Raw genomic sequence first — 22361 nt, 5'->3', positions numbered from 1 at the left:
TGGACCAGGATAGTGTGGGAAAAGTAAATTTTGCTTTTTTCCAATGAATATTGCAGCAGGAGACAGGGGTTTTCCGAAACTCAAAAACTCATCTAATTCAATATCTTAATATGCTAGGAAAACCCTTTACAGACTGCAGTTCACATCACCACCCACCACCATAGATGTACTGTATATGCTATAAAAGTCTGTCTTGTGAAAGAGTAACACAAGAACTTGTTAATTTTGCAAAAGCTGATAATTTCACACCACACGTGAGGATATACGTCGGACAAAGTGGAATGGTAGGGATGGACACATCTGTGCCTATGAGTGCACGCACAAGACGTTCTAGATACGGTCTTATAACAACACATAATAGTAATATACTTACTGTTAACAATGGCATCTGCCTTATTTGCCATAATAGAGTAATCTTCTAAATCTGTTTGCACGCCTTTGTTGAAATACTGACTCTGACTTGTGGCTTCCACATCCATTCTGTTCTTTTCACATTTTTCTAAAATAGAAAGTGACCAATAAAGTCAGATAAGAGATATGATAACTCATATGTTAAATCACAGACCAAACTGTATTGAACGCAGTTGAGTGTAATCGATCTGGAAATTGTCTGTGCGTCCTGTGGCAGATTCCTGCATGAAGCATCAGTAGAGAAGGATCTACACTGTAATCTACTGGCGCACATGTAACATTACAGATACAGCTCTGTACACCTAAGGACTTTTTTTGAACCCCTCCCCTAAGTATCATTCTGCCACAGAGTTGATGTGGTGTATTTTTATTTCACGGTGTCATTTTTGTCAGGAAAGTGACTCATCAGCAGTTTTGTCTCCCAAAAGTTGTATTTCTACTACAATCACATGATTCACTAGTAGGACTTTTATGGATTAAAACGTGCGCTGCCAGACCATCAATCCTCACAAGTTATGTATTTAATATATTTATTTCCCAACGCGTTTCGAGGTCATAAAACCTCTTCCTCAGGGGATGACATGTACAGGCAGGTAAAGACATTGCCGGTTTTATACATACACGGTTCAAATATTGGCGCCAAGAGTCACATGTTGGGAAGGGGATAAAGGTCAGAGATCATCAGTGTAAATGTTTAAAAACTTAGTACATCCAACAGAATTAATTCATTTGGTGTGTTCCCAGGTAAAAGATAGAGAAGAGAAAGAAAGTGAAGAAAAATAAAGAAGAAATAAAAGAAAAAAAGAAAAAAAGCGCTACACGAACCCGCAGAAAAGGAACGAAAGAAAGTGATAGCCACTGTATAATCCGCTACTCCAAGTGAGCAGAGGAGAAGTTGTTGAAAGAGAGGAAGAAAAAGAATAAGAATAAAAATGGGAGCCATTATGGAAATGGGCGCCCATTTTGTTTCCCTCCCACTTTACTTCAGCCAGCAAGTGTATATAGGTATATGCTTATTTGTAAGATGTTAAGCTATGAGTAAGGACCCTCTAGTCCGAAACGCGTAAGCGTCTGTCACATTGGTGAACCATATGTTTTTTATGCATCTATTCTGTTTTTAATCATTTTTTTGGAATAAAGTCTTTTGATTTTAACCATCCTTTGGTCGAAGTTGCTGGAACATCTCCCAAGTATTGTGCCTACAAGATTTTCCGGAATCCAAGTTCCCTGCACCGCCCAGGATTGATTGCATTCCTCCAGACTTCGCATTTGCTACGGTTTGGTGAGCTGACAAAAAAACTTTTTCCTTTGTGTATTTGACATTAGACAGTATTTTTCTAATGATCCGCCTATTTATAGCCGCTATGATTTCAAGTGTCTGAGCTCCAGCGCACACTGACGAGTCCGAGCAGCACACAGCAGGCCCAGCCATTTCTCTTAGAGCAGATATACTGCCTGCCTTGTCCCTGAAGCCCCTGCAATCAGTATAGGTAGTAACAGACTTAGGCCGGGATCACACGTGAGAAACTCGCACTAGTCTCACATGTTAATACCCGGCACTGCCACCGGCACTCAAGAGCGGAGCGTGCGACTGTATGTATTGCTATGTAGCCGCAGGCGCCGCTCCCGAGTGCTGGCGGCAGTGCCGGGTATTAACATGTGAGACTAGTGCGAGTTTCTCGCATGTGTGATCCCGGCCTTACTCTCAGTCTCTCAGCCTGGGTTCACAAGAAGGAAGATGATGCAGGCGTCCTCGCTAAAGCCTACCATAACATCAGTAGCCGACTTCTTCATATTCTGAATTTGTCAGCCTAGCCTACCTCTCCCGCTTCGCCAGCTTCCCCGTCTATAAAGCCTCATGCACACAATAAACCATATTTACAGCGCTTGTATGAGGTAGATATGGATCGATGCATATGTAACATAGTAACATAGTTATTAAGGTTGAAGGGAGACTTTAAGCCCATCTAGTTCAACCCATATCTTATCCTAACTTGCCCTAACATGTTGATCCAGAGGAAGGCAAAAAAAACCCATGTGGCAAACAGTAAGCTTCATATTGGGGAAAAAAATTCCTTCCCGACTCCACATACAGCAATCAGACTAGCTCCCTGGATCAACGCAATATTAAGGAAACTAGTGTATATACCCTGTAATATTATACTTTTCAAGAAAGGCATCCAGTCCCTTCTTAAATTTTAGTAGGGAATCACTCATTACAACATAATATGGCAGAGAGTTCCATAGTCTCACTGCTCTTACAGTAAAGAATCCACGTCTGTGAGTATGCTTAAACCTTCTTTCCTCCAGACGTAGAGGATGCCCCCTTGTCCCCGTCACAGGTCTAAGAGTAAAAAGATCATTAGAAAGGTCTTTATATTGTCCCCGCATATATTTATACATTGTAATAAGATTTCCCCTAAGCCTTCAATTCTCCAAACTAAATAACCCCAAGTGTAATAACCTGTCTTGGTATTGCAGACCCCCTAGTTCCCTAATAACCTTGGTCGCTCTTCTCTGCACCCGCTCCAGTTCAGCTATGTCTTTCTTATACACTGGAGACCAGAACTGTACACAGTATTCTAAGTGTGGTCGCACTAGTGACTTATATAGAGGTAAAATTATGTTCTCCTCATGAGCATCTATGCCTCTTTTAATGCATCCCATTATTTTATTTGCCTTTGCAGCAGCTGCCTGACACTGGCCGCTAAATGTGAGTTTGTCGTCCACCCATACACCCAGAACTTTTTCAGTGACAGTTTTGCCCAGTGTTTTACAATTAAGCACATAGTTATACATCTTGTTCGTTCTACCCAAGTGCATGACCTTACATTTATCCCCATTAAAGCTCATTTGCCATTTATCAGCCCAAGCTTCTAGTTTACATAAATCCTCCTGTAATATAAAATTGGCCTCCTCTGTATTGATTACCCTGCAGAGTTTAGTGTCATCTGCAAATATTGAAATTCTACTCTCTATGCCCCCTACAAGGTCATTAATAAATATGTTAAAAAGAAGCGGGCCCAAAACTGACCCCTGTGGTACCCCACTGCTAACTGTGACCCAGTCCGAGTGTGCGCCATTGATAACCACCCTTTGTTTCCTAACCCTGAGCCAGCTCTTACCCTACCTACACATACTTTCCCCTATCCCCATTGCTCTCATTTTATGCATCAACCTTTTGTGTGGCACCGTATCAAAAGCTTTTGAAATTTCCATGTACACCATGTCCACTGCATTCCCTTGGTCCAGTCCGGAACTTACCTCTTCATAAAAGCTTATCAGATTAGTCTGACAGGAACGGTCTCTTGTAAACCCATGTTGATATTGGGTCATAAGGTTATTCTTCTCCAGATACTCCAGTATAGTATCTCTTAGAAAAAAACCCCAGAATTTTACCCACAGTTGAGGTTAAACTTACTGGCCTATAATTTCCAAGTTCAGTTTTTGCCCCCTTTTTGAATATTGGCACCACATTTGCTATACGCCAGTCTGGCGGTACAGACCCTGTTATTATGGAATCTTTAAAGATTAAAAATAATGGTCTATCTATGACTGTGCTTAATTCCTGCAGTACTCAGGGGTGTATCCCATCCGGGCCCGGGGATTTGTCAATTTTAGTGTATTTTAGACGTCGTCATATTTGCTGCTGGGTTAAGCAGGTGACATTTAATGGAGAATTTTTGTTATCACTGATCATGTTATCCGTCATGGGATTTTCTTGTGTAAATACTGTTAAAATGTCATTTACCATATTGGCTTTTTCCTCATCCACCATTTCACCCAGACTATTTTTAAGGGGACCAACACTATCATTTTTTAGTTTCTTACTATTTATGTAGTTAAAGAATATTTTGGGATTATTTTTACTTTCTCTGGCAATGAGTCTCTCTGTCTCAATCTTTGCTGTTTTGATTTGCTTTTTACAGAATTTAATTTAATTTTCTGTATTTAATTAATGCCTCATCACTACCTACTTGCTTTAATTCTCTAAATGCTTTATTTGTATCTCTTATTGCACCCCTTACAGCTCTATTTAGCCATAGTGGTTTCCTCCTATTTCTCGCATGTTTATTCCCATACGGTATATACTGTGCACAGGTCCTATTCAGGATGCTAATAAACTTCTCCCATTTTCTTTCTGTATTTTTATGTCTCAGGATATCGTCCCAGTTAATTGCACCAAGATCATCTCTCATGCGTTGGAAATTTGCCTTCCTGAAGTTTAGTGATATGTGGCACCTTAATATCTCCAAAAGCAATGTAAAATTGTCTCCTATAGCAGCGGTTCTCAAATTTGGGGGGGGGTTACTGGCTGCCAAGTGAAAAAAACAAAAAAAAATTGGAGCCCTAAAATCCAGCAATATTTCATTCATGGATCGAAGCCTACCGTTGTGTGTGATAACAAGCACAGCTCAGTAAGGCAAACGTCCTACCATACGTTGTATTGCTGCTGTCTATGCGATGTGTCAGCCTCTGCCACTGTATCCACAATCCTCCTCATCAGGATCGCCCTTCTTTACAGTTCGGTCTTGTTCTTAGCTGGACCACTCCTTTCATAAGTGGTCACAGGCAAGTAATAACTAGCCGCATGGTCGTGTGACTAATGGACTGAGCATCACCCCAATGGAATTTGTGACATTTTGTTCATCAATCACCAAACCCTGCAGCAATTCGGTGACCTCAGTGGTCTGGTGACTGTACAGAAGTGAAGGTGCTGATGCAGCAGATAACTTAAACCTTATTTTAGAGGGATCATTTCCCTCTGGCAGTTTTTCAAAAGGAGTTTAAAACCACTTTAAAAAGGACAGACATTTTTAATGTTTACACTTTTTCTTTTATTTCTTCATTAACCAATTCACACAAAAACTTGTTTTGAACAGGCCATAGTGATATGGTAGCCGGTGGGAGTTGCGGCGTACAATGGCATAAGTTAAATGCTGTTTGTTTGCCAACGCCATTTAAATGGTTAAACTGCAGAAATCGGAACTACAGTGGCATGCAAAAGTTTAGGCACCCCTGGTCAAAATTACTGTTATTGTGAACAGTTAAGCAAGTTGAAGATAAAAATGATCTCTAAAAGGCCTAAAGTTAAAGATGACACATTTGTTTTGTATTTTAGGCTAAAAAGTAATACACATTGTAATTTTTTCACATTTTAAAAATTACAAAAAGAAAAATGGTCCGATGCTAAAGTTTGGGCACCTTTGGAGATTTGTGTGCTCAGATAACTTTGACCAAGGTTTCAGACCTTAATTAGCCTGTAAGGGTTATGGCTTGTTCACCCTCAATGTTAGGAAAGGCCAGCTGATGCAGATTCCACAGGTTTAGAAACACATAGCCTCCTCTAACCTTGTGCGAAGAAACAGCCACCATGGGTTCTTTTAAGCAGCTGCCTAGCACTCTGAAAATGAAAATGGTGGAGGCCCACAAAGCAGGAGAAGGCTATAAGAAGATAGCAAAGCGTTTTCAAGTTGTCCTTTCCTTAGTTCAATATGTAATTCAGAAATAGCAGTCCAAAGGAACAGTGGAGGTCAAGATAAGGTCTGGAAGGCCAAGCAAAATTTCAGAGAGCTGCTTGTAGGATTGCTAGAAAGGCATATCAGAACCCCCTCTTGACTGCAAAAGACCTTCAGAAAGATTTAGCAGATTCTGGAGTTGTGGTAATTGTTCTACTGTTCCAGAATCCACAATAGACTACCTCAAAAGGCGATAGCTAAAGGTTTTTCAATGGCCCTCACAGTCCCCCGATTCGATCATCATTGAAAATCTGTGGCTAGCCCTCAAAATAGCAGTGCATGCAAGACGACCCAGGAATCTCACAGAAATGGAAGAATTTTCCAAGGAAGAATGGATGAAAATCCATCAAACAAGAATTGAAAGACTCTTGGCTGGCTACTAAAAGCGTTTACAAGCTGTGATATTTTTAAAAGGGAGTGCTACTAGGTACTAACTATGCAGGGTGCCCAAACTTTTGCATTGACCTATTTTCCTTATTGTAATTTTTAAAATGACAATATATAATTTTTTTAGCCTAAAATACAGAGAAAATGCGTCATCTTTAACTTTAGCCCTTTTAGAGATCATTCCATCTTCAACTTGCTTAACTGGTCACAATAACAGTAATTTTGACCAGGGGTGCCCAAACTTTTACATGTCACTGTAGCTCTATTCACTGCATCTACAGGTAGTGGCCCAGCTATGTAAGGGTAAGTCTACATGGATTTTTCTGTCTGGTCAAAAACGATAAGTTATTCAAGCAGACACCAATTCAGGAAACGCTCATGTTTTCTTAAGACTTCTTTCCCCTCAAACGTTTTGTTAGTTTTTCTTACCAGTTTTCCTTAACTAAGAAATTTTGAAATCCATTAAGCAATGAATAGAACACCAAGCAAAAATGACTCAAAACGCTTTGAAACACAGAATACAACCCACCCAGACAATTTTGTAGCCATCGCATGGACTTCTATTGTAAAGGCAATGACAGCTGAAAAAAATATTCATGAACCACATGCAACATATTGAAGAATTTGGCATAAAACATGTTAAAATACCACAAGACAAAAAAAAGGGATTTAAAATATTTGGACTTTCAAGTATGTAATATGCACACATTTTACACAGGCAAGCACAGTCTCACTAGAAAGCATTGCCATCAGGACACCATATAGAAGATGTGTCACTTGCTCCAAAAATGGAGTTCAATACCTTGTAAAACTCCCTGATCTCCCGATTCTGTAGCTCTTTTCTGTTTTGCACTGCAATATTCCATTGTGAAGATATTCACATTTGTTGCTTTTGTAGCACAGTATGTTTAATCTCTACTTACAGACCAACTAGGCATTCTGTCAGGGTCTCCTGTGTGCAGCTGCACTTTCACCCCTCCCTGTCAGACACAGTCAGGGATAAACTGGTGTGACACCCCAGAGTCCGGTTGTCACAGTGACATTGCCTCCCTCTAAGAGGTGAAGTCATGCTTGGAGGCAGAAAGGGACCCCCATGCCAGGTAACATAGATTAAATCACAATTCCTGCTGCAGGTCAGAAAAGGGAGTTGCCTTATAAATTCTGGTCAGCAGAGGGGGTTGGTGAGTCAGCTAGAAGTGAGCTGAGGGGGTGGTCATGGAAACGAGAGCAGCTGTGAGGAAAAATGACAAGACAGTGAAACGTGAGGTAAAAAGATCTTTCTGGAAGATCCAGTCAGTTCAAGACAGGGAGCTGATCTGTGAGACGAGGCTCTGGGGAAGCTATAAACTGTGTATAGCAGCCCCCAGAGTGAAACGCTATTGGAGAGAAAGGGACGCCAGAGTCCTTGGTGGTCAGGAGCTGTATGTCCTGACCGCTGAACCTGAAAGTACAGGGGATTGTAAATTCCTGTGCGACATTGCACAACTGAGGGCACGGCAGCAGATAAGGAGCCCGGAGCTGACTGTGAAAAAGGACGGTACCCGTGGAATAGGCTCACGCTGACAGCCGTACACGTTAGTGAAATCATCACGCAATTGAGGGTCGCAGCATAGTTATATACAGCGGAGACCCACACACAAAGCGCAGAAGGAAGGTCCAAAATCCCCACCTGGCAAGGTGGATCCCCTGAATGCCTCCAGGCGAGCCGGACTCATTCCATCACCTGTATGTGGTACTCCGGATTGCAACCAATTACCAGTAAAAGGTAAAGAAACTGCACCTCTGTGTGTCCTCTCATTTCTTTGCACTCCAACGTTCACAGCCATTTTGACTATTAATCTAACATCTTTGCCCTGGGACTATTGCTCTACCTGTGGAGAGCTATTTTCACCTCAGCTGCGCCACATCAACAGTCTCAGGGGAACAACACCGCAGCGCTGGTCACCTCTGACCAGAATACCACAGGTGGCGTCACGTATTTAACCATCTATAAACTTTATCTTCATTTTTACCACACTTCAACATCTCAAACAACTTTTCCCCTCATCCCCTTTCATCATTTTATTTAATGGACGCTCCAGGGCCACGGACCGGATCGCCGTCGTGACACTGTCCCCCGTTGAAGTAGACGGCGTGCCCTCATGCCGCCGGGCGCTCCACTGGACATCTGGCAATTCTGGTAAATGCCAGATGGGCAGGTGCCAGCTGTGGGCCACTCCTATACTCTAGGGACGTACATGCAAACCTTCCCCCTGGCGCAGGGATTAACTCCGCTTGTGACCTGACCTTCAAGTATTCCTATCCGCATTTAATACATGAAGGAAGAAGGAGGGCATGACACTGATGCAGCCAGTCGGCTTAATCATTTTTCTAATTCCCCAGGAACATGCAGCGAAGTTGGGTGTACGTGGTCAGACTTCATTGACGCACTGCCAGGGAAGTAGCAATGATGCCGGACTTGGCCAGCCGCAATGCGCTGGCAGTAACTTCAATTGTGAAAATATTGTCACTCATGCCCACAGGGATGTGCTTACACAACGAGAGTGAGGATTAGTCCAGGGAAATCAATACCAACTGATTAGTCACTCACTGATTTACATAGGATTAGACCTGCTCTCGCGCTCTCAATCCCTATGTTCCTCTTTGTAAAATATTAACACCTACACACTCCTCCGGGACTGTAGGCAGTTCCAGCGGTGTCGCCTAGGGTTTGCGTAACATTGCTGTGTCATGCCATCCCTGTGGCTAATCATTGTTGGCTTCACTCACCTCGCTTTTGGACAAACCTAGACATCCAGAGGAAGAGCTGCGGCTGCTCCTTCCGAATTGCCACAGGGATCGCCTGAACCGGTGGCGGCACTGGAGGGGAGTATAAGTGTTACGGTTTTTACTGGGAGAAATAAAATAATAGTGATTGAGAAGGGGTTGTCCGAGGAGTGGACAACCCCTTTAATTTTACATTTATCATCAATCCCTAAACAACAAAAAGGGGCTAATGAAAATGTAGAAAAAGGGTGCAATACAGTCATGGTGGTGGTTTAGAGAGTGTTGTACATTTAGGTGCAGTCAATGCACCTCAAAGGGGTGGTAAGAAGCTACTAATGATTTTCATCCTAAATGACTATTTATTGAAATAACCGCATAGCTTTTCTAATATGCTTTAATTAAAATGTCTATCATTCCTTCTATAATCTAGCTGCTTTACTTATTTCTTTTACTACCCATTTCCTTTTTGATGATGTTCCGTTTGAGAATCCCCATTGCATGCCGGGATACTCAAATGAGTTGTCATCAGAAGTCAGTGCCGCAGCCTCTGTTCGCACCCTGATATGAATTGTGATCCAGGATCATATATATCATTGGTGCAACCGGTAAGGGGGCCCAATTTCCATCTCCAAAACAGGTGGAATTGTGCATTATGATGAGCTATCGGACTACATAGGACACATATACTATTCCTGAACAGGGGCCCTTTTCTATTTGTGCTCGCCTGTGACGTTACCAGTGACATCTATTAAGGGTCTGGGCTAGTCCCTGCTCTACTGAGCATGTCAATTCCAATGTATGCTCAGTAGGATCTTGTCATTGTGCAGTAGTCTTCTCAGTGCACAATGACGGTGTGCTACCTCGCCTGGTCTAATGAGAAGTGATGAGCTGGAAAGAGAGTGCACTGTTAGTGCAGATTGTAAGGAGAGAACGGGGAAAGCAGAGTTGAGCACTGACCCTCATAGCGAGATCACTTTCATGCAGGGCTGTGGAGTCGGAGTCGGAGTCGTGGAGTCGGTGCTCATTTTGGTGGAGTCGGAGTCGGTATAAAATGGACCGACTCCTAAAATATATAATAAATTGGGTACAGTAATTCAATGCAGGATGTGCTGAATATTTTTTCATAGGAGTTTGGAAAAGTTATGAAATGTCCTATAAATGGCTGTTCTATTCCTGATCTAAGGCTACATTCACACACAGCGTTTTTCCTGTGTTTTTTGAGGATACGTTTTTCAGCTGCAAAAGCTGATCATCTTTTTAAAAAACCGCATCACCTGAAAGGTTTTTGAGCTCATAGATAATGTTTTCAATAGCAAAAGCAGATTAGAAATCTGCTCTATCCATTTATCCATATCTGTCTATCCATATCGTATCTGTACCAAAAAGAATGAAAACCGGGTAGTACACCAATATATATTCTGTTCTAAATATCTTGATTATTGTATCATAAAAATGATTAAATGTCTGAGGTTCACATTGTACTACAATACATTTTTCACTTAAATATAAGCAATATGTGTGTGAGTCGGAGTCGGAGTTGGAGTCGGTGTAAGGGAAATTGAGGAGTCGGAGTCGCAGGTTTGGCTTACCGACTCCACAGCCCTGCTTTCATGGGTGGAGCTGGTCCTTGCGCGCCGCGTTCCTTCCTTGACTGACAGCTGGATGTGTATCAGTGCACAGCCGGCTGTCAGTCAAAGTGCCCAATCGCGCTTAAAGCTGCCACTCTCACTGCTGTGAGCGGTGACGGTTCTGCCCTCTTAATAGGGCAAAGAATGTTTTGTATTTTGTGCTGTGTTAATTATAGCACCATCTAGTGGCTGAATTTATAGCAATGTTTTTTGATAGCATTATATAGTCTGTGCCTTTAACAGAAGCAATGCAGTGGGATTGAAGCAATGCTTTGTTGAATGAAGCAGTGTATTCTGGGATGAAGGGTCATTTTGCTTCTGTGGATCTCATAGGATACACATCTTATTTTGTCCTCCTGTGTAACCTTTGTTTTTCCTGCAACTTCTCTACTTGAGTCACTAACCGGCTAAAGCATATCTGGTGAGTCAGTGCTTTCCTGCAATGCAGTTATTCAGAGAGGTGCTATTTACGGTCTAGCAGCCAAGAGATGTTGTTAACCCTTTAGTTGCCAGTTCTCAGTAAATGTAATCATAAACTAATGTATTCCTATGTAATGTTTGCATCACAATGTACACTTCTGTGACTGTGTTAGTTGTGATCATCTGCCCAATACTTATGCATGTTATTTGTATTCCTTGTAGTTTTACCGCTCATGTTCTATACTCTTCACAAATAAACAAGTTAGACTACAGAGAACAGTCTGCTAATTTTGGAAGACAGAGCTGTAGTTTATACTGTATGCTGGATTGCACATCGTGTCAGCGTGCCTGAAGGCAGAATAGTGACTGTAATTGTTTCGGGCAGCTGATCTAGCAGTCTCACATGCTGTTGTGCTGTGAAAGCGCATGTACCCAGAGAAGATAGTGAAAAAATGTTTACTTGGTCTGTAAGCAGACATTTCACCTATTGTACTTCAAAATTAACAAATGTAAAAAGAGATGAGAGACTCGCTTCATGCAACTCAAGTTCAGGTCACGGTGCTCTGGTATTAAGACAGGTGATTCACAAATTTCCTTATCTTCCCGGATCTTGAACTCTGCATATGGTTAGTTGGGCTGACAAGACACCATCTGCGCGCCACGCGCAACACAAATTACGTCATGCCAGGCTACATAATCAAACAGCATGCCGAGGAATTCAGAAGTTCAGGAAATTCATGAAGCTTCTTTCCATGGCCAGAAAGCATGGCAGGAAGCGATCCACTCATTTCTAAATGTGAATATCGCTGCAATGGACTGACGCAGTGCAAAAAACAAGGGGCAGAATCAGGGGGACTCAGGGGTATTTACAGTGTATGTTATTCAGATTTTTTGAACAAATGATAGTTCCTCTTTAAAGGGAATCGGTCACCAGAAAAAACAATAGTAACCTGCAGAGGGTTAATAGTGTTATAATGCTAGCTTGACAACTGCACGTAGCCCAACGCTGCGGGGAGAAAATGAACTTTATTCTCCCCAGCAGTGTTCCAGTTTCAGTCACCACTCTGAGAATACATAATGGCGGCTGTAACCGTGTCCACAGCCCTCACTGACACTGGCTCTGCATTGGGTTTGGCTGTCAGTCAGGGCCGGGGTGCCGTTACAGCCGCCATTATGTATTCCCACAGCGATAACCGAACTAGCTCCACCCCGGGACTTAAACAGGAACACTGCTGGGGAGAATAAAGTGAATTTTCTCCCCTCAATGTTAAGCTACGTGCAGGCACCAGCCAGCATTATAACGCTATTATCCTGCAGATTAACCTCATATCTGCAGGTTAATAGCATTTTTTCTGATGACAGGTTCCCTTTAATGCTTTCCATAATCCTCAGTCATGTGGTTTATACTTCTCTCTCCCTTTCGGCTTCAGTAAAGATCAAGAGAGGAAGTTAAGTTACTGATGAGAATAAAGAGGAAAAGGAAGACCTCTTCCAGGAGTACATATCATCTGGTCATTGTCTGACACACATGCACAAATGATTATTAAGACAGAATCTATTGAAGCAGAATGGAAAGAAATGTGTGTATTTTTCTATTTATTGCCCAACAGCATGTAACTCTCCAAAATAAATGCAAGTAGTCGGAAGGGTGTGATACAGAAACGTTACATAGCACTTAAGAAGTTACAGTTAGGTCCATATATATTTGGACAGAAACAACATTTTTCTAATTTTGGTTCTAGACATTACCAAAATGAATGTTAAACAAAACAATTCAGATGCAGTTGAAGTTAAGACTTTCAGCTTTCATTTGATTCTGTGATCATCCACCACTGTTGTCTTCCGTGGGCGCCCAGGTCTTTTTGCATTGATGAGTTCACCAGTGCTTTCTTTCTTTCTCAGGATGTACCAAACTGTAGATTTTGACACTCCTAATGTTATAGCAATTTCTCAGATGGGTTTTTTCTGTTTTTGCAGCTTAAGGAGGGCTTGTTTCACCTGCATGGAGAGCTCCTTTGACCGCCTGTTTCCTTCACAGCAAAACCTTCCAAATGCAAGCACCACACCTCAAATCAACTCCAGGCCTTTTATCTGCTTAATTGAGAATGACATAATGAAGGGATTGCCCACACCTGTCCATGAAATAGCCTTGGAGTCAATTGTCCAATTACTTTTGGTCCCTTTAAAAACAGGGAAACAGCTGAAACTCCTAAACCCTTCATCCAATTTTAATGTGGATACCCTCAAATGAAAGCTGAAAGTCTGAACTTCAACTGCATCTGAATTGTTTTGTTTAAAATTCATTGTGGTAACGTCTAGAACCAAAATTAGAAAAATGTTGTCTGTCCAAATATCTATGGACCTAACTGTACATTAAGTTCCAGGAAGGGTTTTGCATCTGTAATGAAATGTCATGAAGATTTATGCATGCGAGTCATAATTCTGGAACTCGGTACATCTGAAAGAAAAGATACTGTCATCCAGCAGTCAAGCTGTTGTTAAACAGACCCTGTCAGTCCCTGAAATTTCTTATCTCAGTCTGCTCAAAACCTTTAAAATGACAGTCATGGCTCAGCTAGAGTCAAAGCTTTAATGTATTACATAACCGTGACCCACAGTACCCCACGCACTAGGCAAATGATTATGTGACCTCTGAGGGAGAGGCACTAACAGTAAAAACAATTCCGAATGAACCCCTTTCAATAACAGGTGATTTTCCGTCTTTGCGCTTTCATTTTTACCACCCCTTCTAACAAGTTTACCTTTTTCTACTTTTATGTAAACACAACTGGTGAGGCGCATAGACTTATCGGTGACGCTGATAGGAAATACGGCTCAAACCTTGACTTGTATTGGTCTTCTTGCTGTCCATATGCTACTAATTTTGCACATGGACAGCATACGGACATTTCATACACTCGACTGAAGGAGCCCTTAAAATGGGTTGTCCAGTCTAAAATAAAGTGACTGCAGTCACTCTGGGTCCCTGCACACTTGTGAATCCCCCCAAAGCACCCACTGTGCACTGCGAGGAATCGTCGATGTCTGCGCTGGGACCGCTGGTCAAGTGTGAAACATGCACACTCCAGGGCAGAACTTGTCTCGCGTGTGTGGCCACCCTTAATACACTTGTATTGGTGAGGCCTTGCCCACTAGACAAGGCAAAGCCTGGGCTCCATACACTTATACTGAGTGAGGCCGCTCCCACAAGCCAACTGTGCCCACTAGACAAAGCGAAGACTCGCTCAATATACTTGTACTGAGCGAGGCCGCACCGAGTAGACAACTGTGCCCACTAGGCAAGGCGAAATCTCGGTCCATACACTTGTACTGAGTGAGGCCGAACCCACCAGATGGGTTCCGCCAGGGAGTATGCATATTACAAAATTGACCGCCGTTCCTGGGGGAAAACATTCCGTGCGCTGGGAGGATTGCAGAAGTCTGCAGTCCCACAGATTGACTGTAGACTTTTCACTTTAGACTGCACAACCCCTTTAACCTATAAACTGTACTGAAATAAGTGAGATCAAAACAATTGCAGGTCCAAGTCACCGAGGAAGACTAAAAAAAGCAAGAAGGAGGACGGCATTGCATGAAGATGGGAGGCGCCGGACCAAGAAGAACGACACCCCTCGGACCGGACCACCCCGCAGTAGAGTATAATAAAAGTTATTATACAGCATTATAGAATGCTGTATATCAGCCCTGAAAGGTGATGGTCGTATCTTATATTGTCGAAAACTGATGACAGGTTCCCTTTAAGTGTTTTTTGTTTGATTTCAAACAGCAGAAAGTTTGCAAATTGTTCTAATAAACCTAATTTGCAATGGGGATTGAATAATTTGGATTGCAACTGTATGTGATTTACTTTTTTTAGCTGCACTGCTGCCTGTGAGCTCATTATCAATTAACTTGGATAACCCCATTAAATTTCCAAAAAAGAAAGTCATGTCTGCAGAAAATGGTGAAGCTATTAATAAAACAGAAAGGGGCAGCTTTATCAACAAGTTCTGGCACTATGTAAAACATGTTATTAATTTGAGTGATGTCTAAAGCTTGCTGATGTGCATGACAAATGTCTGCAGTTCTTGAGATTGTTCTAAAATAGATACAAGTCCTGGCCTGTTTTAACTTGGTTCCCTTTTTGTCTTTTAGGACAGGATCGCATATGGTGTTGCACCACAAACGAGAGAATCTCACATGTAAAAGACACAGTGAAACAGAATTTTAGTATTTGTTGTGATATTGCTTGAAATTTCAATAAAAAATTTATAGAAAATATTCCTACATATATTTTCATGAGAAAAAAAAAGCTGAGTGCAGTTTTCAATGACAAGATGTAGCCCTAGTGAAGCTAAAGGGAAAAATAACACCAAAAAAAGTGAGGAGTGTAGTGGTTCGCAAACTGTGAGGCAGTCATCAATGATAATGGGTCCAACAACTTTTCCCAAGAAACCATATGCTCTCTGGTTAATGCATTTTTTTACCATTGGAAAAATGTACCCCAAGCTATTTGCAGTAAAAAATAACTATAATACCCTCCTTGCCCCCCCTCACACACTCCAGCTTAGGGTACGTGCAGACGCTGCGGAATCCGCTGCGGATTAATCCGCACGGATTTTGCAAAAACCGCAGATAAACCGCAGGTCAAAAGACCTGCGGATTATCTGCGGTTTAGCCTGCGGTTTGGTCCTGCAGATTCACCATCTCCACAATGGTGGAGATAGGAACCCGCAGCGGTGTCCGCAGAAAGAATTGACATGTCAATTCTTTCTGCGGTTTCAAAACCGCAGCAAATCCGCGCGGATTTTTCCGCTACGTCTACACAGAGGTTTTTTTTTTACCATTCATTTCAATGGTACTGTACACCGCAGCGTGTGCACATACCCTAAGGCTTCCTGTTGCTGCTTTGGTGTCTGTCTTTTGGTTGTAGCGGCACCAGTATGACTACAGCGTGCATCACCCTTTTAGCCAGTCTCTGAGATCAATGGCTTATGCCGTCAACAGAAGAGCTCAGTGGTGGGCTGCAGCGGTGATCCATGTTGTAGTCGTAACATCACCACTGCAGCAAAAAAACATAGACGCTGGAGCAGTGGCGGAGAGCTGGCGCCAGACCGAAGGAGGGTGAGCAATATTTCGGTTTGTTTTTTGTTACTGCAGATTGGAGTCCACTTTTTTTTCGAAATGTGGAAAAAACCCTTCAAGTGGATTGTTCACTACTCAGACAACTTCTTTTGAATAGCTATGTTTCCCCAAAGTAAAATAACACTTATACGCACCTCAGATGCTGGAGCCATTCCAGTGATGTTGGCACTGGATTTCCCAGGGCTCGTGTGACATAATTATGTCCAGTGATCCCTGTGCCAAAACAGTGCTGACTTCACTCTCCCCTCCTTTGGGCAAATCAAGACATCCGAACAAAGCAAAACAGCAGCTCTCCGTGAAGCCATGGCTGATTGGGAGCAGGAATCATGGGGCATGACTGTCACACAATCCCTGAGAAAAGCAGTGTCTACTCTGGTGGAATGGCGCCGACACAGGAGGTAAGTATAGTTGTTATATTATGGGGAGGAAACATAGGGATTCAGAAGTGGTTGTCCGAGTAGTGAACAACCCCTAAGCTTAATAACTACTTGTGTGTCATAATCTAATGGATTTAGGAGACTAATAAAAAAAATACATTTGTGTTATGTTTTTAAATTTGCATGGACAACGACCAACTGTGGTTGGAGAGGTCCAAATATAGTTTGACATGACCAGTAGGTTATGACAAAAAAGCAAGACATCCCCCCAAAACTAGCATTTTTCTAAACAAGGGGCCAAAAGAATTTTTAAACGATGGCATTTACAATACTTTATATTGACGCAGTGGAAAAGTGGAAGAAAAGGAGTACATTCAATACAACTTTGAAATTTCACCCACAACTTAACACCTTTATACTTCTAGAAAAACTTAGACTTACTAAACACGAGAACGACTGCTAACACTTGAAAATCCCCCTAAAATAACTGCGATCCATTCTTAGTCATGCTGTGACTTTCAAATACATTTCATACTCGTCAAGCATTTCAGATTACAATATGGAAGCACTGTACTTGCTCTAGTAAGGGAGTATACCAGAAAAAGTGTAAGCCATTTTCTTGTACACAAACCTACATACAGTGGCATGTAAAAGTTTGGGCAGCCCTTGTCAAAATTATGGTTATTGTGAACCGTTAAGCAAGTTTTAGATTAAATTATCTCTAAAAGGCCTAAAGTAAAAGATGACACATTTACTTTGTACTTTGGGCAAAAAAATATATAAATATAAAAAGGAATATGGAGAGATGCAAAGATATGGGCACCCTGCATGGTTAGTACCTAGTAACACCCCTTATCACAGCTTGTAAACAATTTTTGTAGCCAGTCAATAGTTTTTCAATTCTAGTTTGAGGAATTTTCATCCATCGTTCCAAGAAAAATTCTTCCAGTTGTGTGAGATTCCTGGGTCGTCTAACATGCGCTGCTATTTTAAGGTCTAGCCACAGTTTTTCAATGATGTTTGGATCAGGGGATTGTGAGGGCCATTGCAAAACCTTCCGCTTACGAATTCTGATGTGTGTTTAGGATCATTATCCATTTGTAAAAGCCATCCTCTTTTCAACTTCAGATTTTTTACAGATGGGGTTATGTTTGCATCAATAATTTGTTGAAATTTCACTGCATCCATTCTTCCCCATCTGAGAAATGTTTGCCATGTCATTGGCTGCAAAACATCCCCAAAGCACCACAACCCCATACTTAATGGTTGGCAAGATGTTCTTTTCTGGAAATTCTGTGACATTTTTTCTCCACTCATACCTTTGATCATTGTGGCCAAAGAGTTCTATTTTTAACTCATCTGTCCACAGGACTTGTTTCCAAAATGTGTCAGGCTTGTTCATCTGAACTGTTCTTTTGCATACGTCTAATGTTGAATTTTATTATGAAGATGCAGGAAAGGTTTTCTAATGATGACTCTTACATGAAGGCTATGTTAGTGCAGGTGTCTCTGAACAGTAGAACAATGTTCTACAACTCTGCTAATTCTTTCTGAAGATCTTTTGCAGTCAAGTGGGGGTTCTGATTTGTCTCTCTAGCAAACCTATGAGCAGCCCTCAGTGAAATTTTGCTTGGTCTTCCAGACCTTATCTTGACCTTCACTGTTCATGTTAACTGCCATTTCTTAACTACATTTCAAACTGAAGAAAGTGCAATGTCATGCTGGGTGAGGGAGAAGCAACGGTAAGAGGGAGGGGAAGGGGTTGGCGCCAGTTAGCCCCCACTACAACTAAAGACACAGTGAATAAACGAGGGGATTTATTTAGCTTGAGAAGACCATTGAGACATCATTCCAGCAATCCTTCAAGAATACTCCAAGAAGACACTAGCCGACCGCAAGTACTTCCAACCAGACAAAGGGAAATTGAGCTAACACCGGCACCTAGCTGAAGAGACTGAAGGTATTTAAACCTACAGCACGGGTGTGTTATTTAGCACCAGAAGGTGCAGGTAACTTAGGTCCTAGAGGGAGAAGAATATCACTCCATAACAGAGATGCAATAATCGAGAAGGTGCTTGCAGAGCTATTCGCAAGGATCTTCTACAGCTGGTTCCAGGATGACCATCTGTCACACCTAACACACCTGTGACAGGCAACTTGAAAACAATTTATCTTCTTATAGCCTTCTCCAGTTTTGTGGGCCTCCACCATTTTCAGAGTGCTAGACAGTTGCTAAGAAGAACCCATAACTGCTGTGTTTTGGCACAAGGTTAGAGGAGGCTGGGTTTTTATAAAGCTGGGAGATGTGCATCACCTGTCCTTTACTAACGCTGATAGTGATCAAGCCATAACCCCAACAGGCTAATTAAGATCTGAAACCTTTGTCAAAGCTATCTGAGCACACAAATCTCCACGGGTGCCCAAACTTGTGCATTAGCACATTTTATACAAAGGAAATGTGTCATCTTTAGTTTTGCCGTTTAGAGATCATTTAATCTTCAGCTTCCTTAACTGTTCACAATAACAGTAATTTTAACCACGCATGCCCAAACTTTTACTTGCCACTATATTAGGAAAAAGACAGCATGTGTCAATTACTTTATATTACAGCAAATCAATACAAACGGACATCATATCTATAGTTTAGTACTAATTTTCAGAAAATGTTAGAGTCACAGTAGGTCCAGTAACTCTACATCTGTTGCATATTTTACCATTTACAGTAATAAATCTGTTTTCGCCATGTTTGACACTGCCAGGCATTGTTGAGAAATTCTTTTCCATAACAACAAAGGCTTTATGCTGAAAATACTTGACTTTTAATTCAGAACTGTCTAAATAGTACAGCAATAAACAAGTTTATGAATAACCCCTTGTAACGTTTACTTCAATGCTCACTATGCAAAAAAAAAAAAAGTGTGGTCTGACGATGACTCACAAGAAATTCAAAAAACATAAAATGGGCAAAAAATATCACAGATTAAGACTGTGGATAAACAGCACAACAAACTAAATGGCAAATATAGTAAAACAGACTAAGATTCAGCTACATTCACAGACAGGAGTCGTGTTTTATTGCCTCCAGAAAGCCGTAAAAGACAAGGTGTTCAAGAAAGTCTAGTGCTGAAATAAGTAGTGTCTGTAGTAGGCAGGATCTGGCTTTTTCTTTCTTGAGAGGTATCTGGTCGTACGGTCTCTGTCTACATTTATTCAAGCAGTCTATTTGGTAGTCTATTTCTTAGGGGGTCTAAACTGTACTCAGTTTTACTTTAGGGGGTCTAGTCTGGGGTCAACATTTATTTAATTAGTTTGGACTACACTAAGCTGCAGCAACCAGCATAGCGGTTATTAAATGTACCAAGTTGTCGTATAGAGCACTTTTAGGCTAAGTGCACAAGTAGCAGAAAATTGCAGAAATTGCAAATTGCAGTAGCAGAAATGTTAATAATAATAATAATAATAATAATAATAATAATAATAATAATATTTTTATATAGCGCCATTAATTCCACAGCGCTTTACAGACATTATCATCGCTGTCCCCGATGGGGCTCACAATCTAAATTCCCTATCATTATGTCTTTGGAGTACCCGGAGGAAACCCACACAAACACGGGGAGAACATAAAAACTCCTTGGAGATGTTGTCCTTGGTGGGATCTGAACCCAGGACCTCAGCGCTGCAATGCAACAGTGCTAACCACTGAGCCAATGTCAAGTGCAATTATTGCAGATATCAAGTAATAATGAAAAGAACCCTTACTACCATGGAACTTAATACACAAGCAGCCACCCTCACATGACACACGTTTCATATTTACGGCTCATCCGCCTTGAGATTAAATAATTAGCGAAAATGCCATTCGGGATAGCATAGCTGCCTTCCCATTAGGAATTCTTGTGGTAATGTTGGTTATTACTTGTCTGCTTCAGGTGTAAATCACTGTTTTGAGTTTTGTATTATGAAGGCACCAAGCCATTATCCCCATTTTTTTTTTTACTTATCTATGCAGAATTTTCCTTATGCAGGTAACTAGTATTCCCTCTTTTTCTGCTCTTTATTCTTCATTTACTGGTATAATTTATTGTGTACTTGTATAATTAACAACCACTCTTAGCGGTTCAAACGCTAAAGTTACCAAAGTTACTAAACTTAAACTTATTTTGCAAATCTCTATATGCACCTAGTTTGCTAAAGGCAAAATATTCCATTTTTGCTATCGTTTTTTGTTTTCTCATTGGCCAATGACCAGCTAATACACCCTGCACATAGCCATCTTTATTGGTGGTGTTGTAGTCAGCAGCAATAAAGATATACTGGATGTTTGGCTGGCGTCATTTAGAAACTAACCTAAAAACGATTTCTGCAAAGTGCTGTGGAATGAATGGCGCAATATAATAGAGTAAAATAAATTAAAAAAAAAAACAGACTCAAACATTCTATTAAAGTCATCTGTGAGAAGACACATTTTCCTGGTTAAAGAGACTCCTGCCTCCTGGGAATACGCTGCCATGAATCAGTGTTCTTGTTCTGATTTAAAGTTTCAGTAGCTGGAGTTCATCAGTGTCATAAATATGGCTGCCAAGACCCAAGGCCTACCAACAGAACATTGTCTTAAGCATCACAATTGACTTTCTCCAACAGTGCATCGTGGTGCCATCTCTTTCCCAGGCAAATGACGCATCCAGAGTTCACATGAGCCCAAAGAACATGCTACTCACTCAATGGTCCAGTTCTGAAAGTAACATTCACTGTAGTAACCAAGGCTGTGGAGTTGGTAAGCCAAATGTCATGCTACTGCAGTGAGGGATGGAGATGGTGGGGGAAGAGAGGTTTCACACACAGCATAGCAACACTGAGCAGCAGCACAAGCGCCACCAGGTGGCGAAAGAGTGGTCAGACAAGTCGAGTCAGAAACTGTCAGGAGCAGAAGTACCAGAGGTCACAGCAGTGCACATGGTCAGAAACAAGCCAGGGGGTCCGCAACGGTCGGAAGCAGATAAGACAAAGACAGAAGCAGGTCCGAATGCAAGCCAAGTCAAAACTAGGGAGTCACAAACTTACAGGGAAACACTGAGTCGGGACAGAGGGAAAAAACAGACACGGGGCAAATCAGGGATATCAGCAGGACAAATCAGGATATACCAGAGTCAGATACACACGCCGAAGGCAGAACTATAGCTGACACCACCTGCAGGATGCAGCAGAGCTAAAATAACAACCCTGAGACCAGACTGAGGCTGAGAAAAGTTAACCCCTGAAATGACCAGACCAGGAACATGGAAAGACAGGACTCAAAATCCGTTCTGGATCATGACACCAAACCTCCAACTCCGACTGCCTCATACCAGGGCTATCGAGTCGGTAAGCTAAACCTCCAACTCCTCAATTTCCATGACACAGACTCCACCAAAATGGGCTCCGACTCCAGAGCCCTGGTAGTAACTGTCAGCAGTAGACAGGGATTAGTGTGAGCACACTGGCTAACCTGCAAGCTACAGTCCACCGATACACATCATACCAGATATTCAAGGGGTGGTTGTATATGGGACATTACAACCTATTCATGGGATACCCCCTTGGGGACCTCTTGATCACCAGAACGTCTGTGGGAATGATGGAAATAGCCTAGTGCAGTATTATTGGATTAGCCTTTATTTTTGTAATAGCAAGAGATAATTAAGAAAGGTCCATTAAAAATGTAATTT

General features: G+C 41.7%; 1 protein-coding gene across 4 annotated transcripts in view; it reads right to left on the bottom strand.

Annotated features, from left to right (window-relative positions):
* MDFIC (MyoD family inhibitor domain containing) overlaps positions 1–22361 on the bottom strand; it is a 298050-nt gene that overhangs the window by 59344 nt on the left and 216345 nt on the right. For all 4 annotated transcript variants that reach the window (XM_073573335.1, XM_073573334.1, XM_073573333.1 and 1 more), the window contains exon 3: positions 374–499. In XM_073573335.1, the coding sequence (XP_073429436.1) occupies positions 374–499 (126 nt within the window). The remainder of the gene's footprint in view (positions 1–373; positions 500–22361) is intronic.

This window comes from Dendrobates tinctorius, unplaced genomic scaffold (genome assembly GCF_039654945.1).
Source record: "Dendrobates tinctorius isolate UK_male_01 unplaced genomic scaffold, ASM3965494v1 ptg000035l, whole genome shotgun sequence".
In the NCBI taxonomy this organism is placed as follows: Eukaryota; Metazoa; Chordata; class Amphibia; order Anura; family Dendrobatidae; genus Dendrobates; species Dendrobates tinctorius.
The sequence above is the reverse complement of the archived record's forward strand: the minus strand, read 5'-3'. Positions and strand labels throughout refer to the sequence as shown.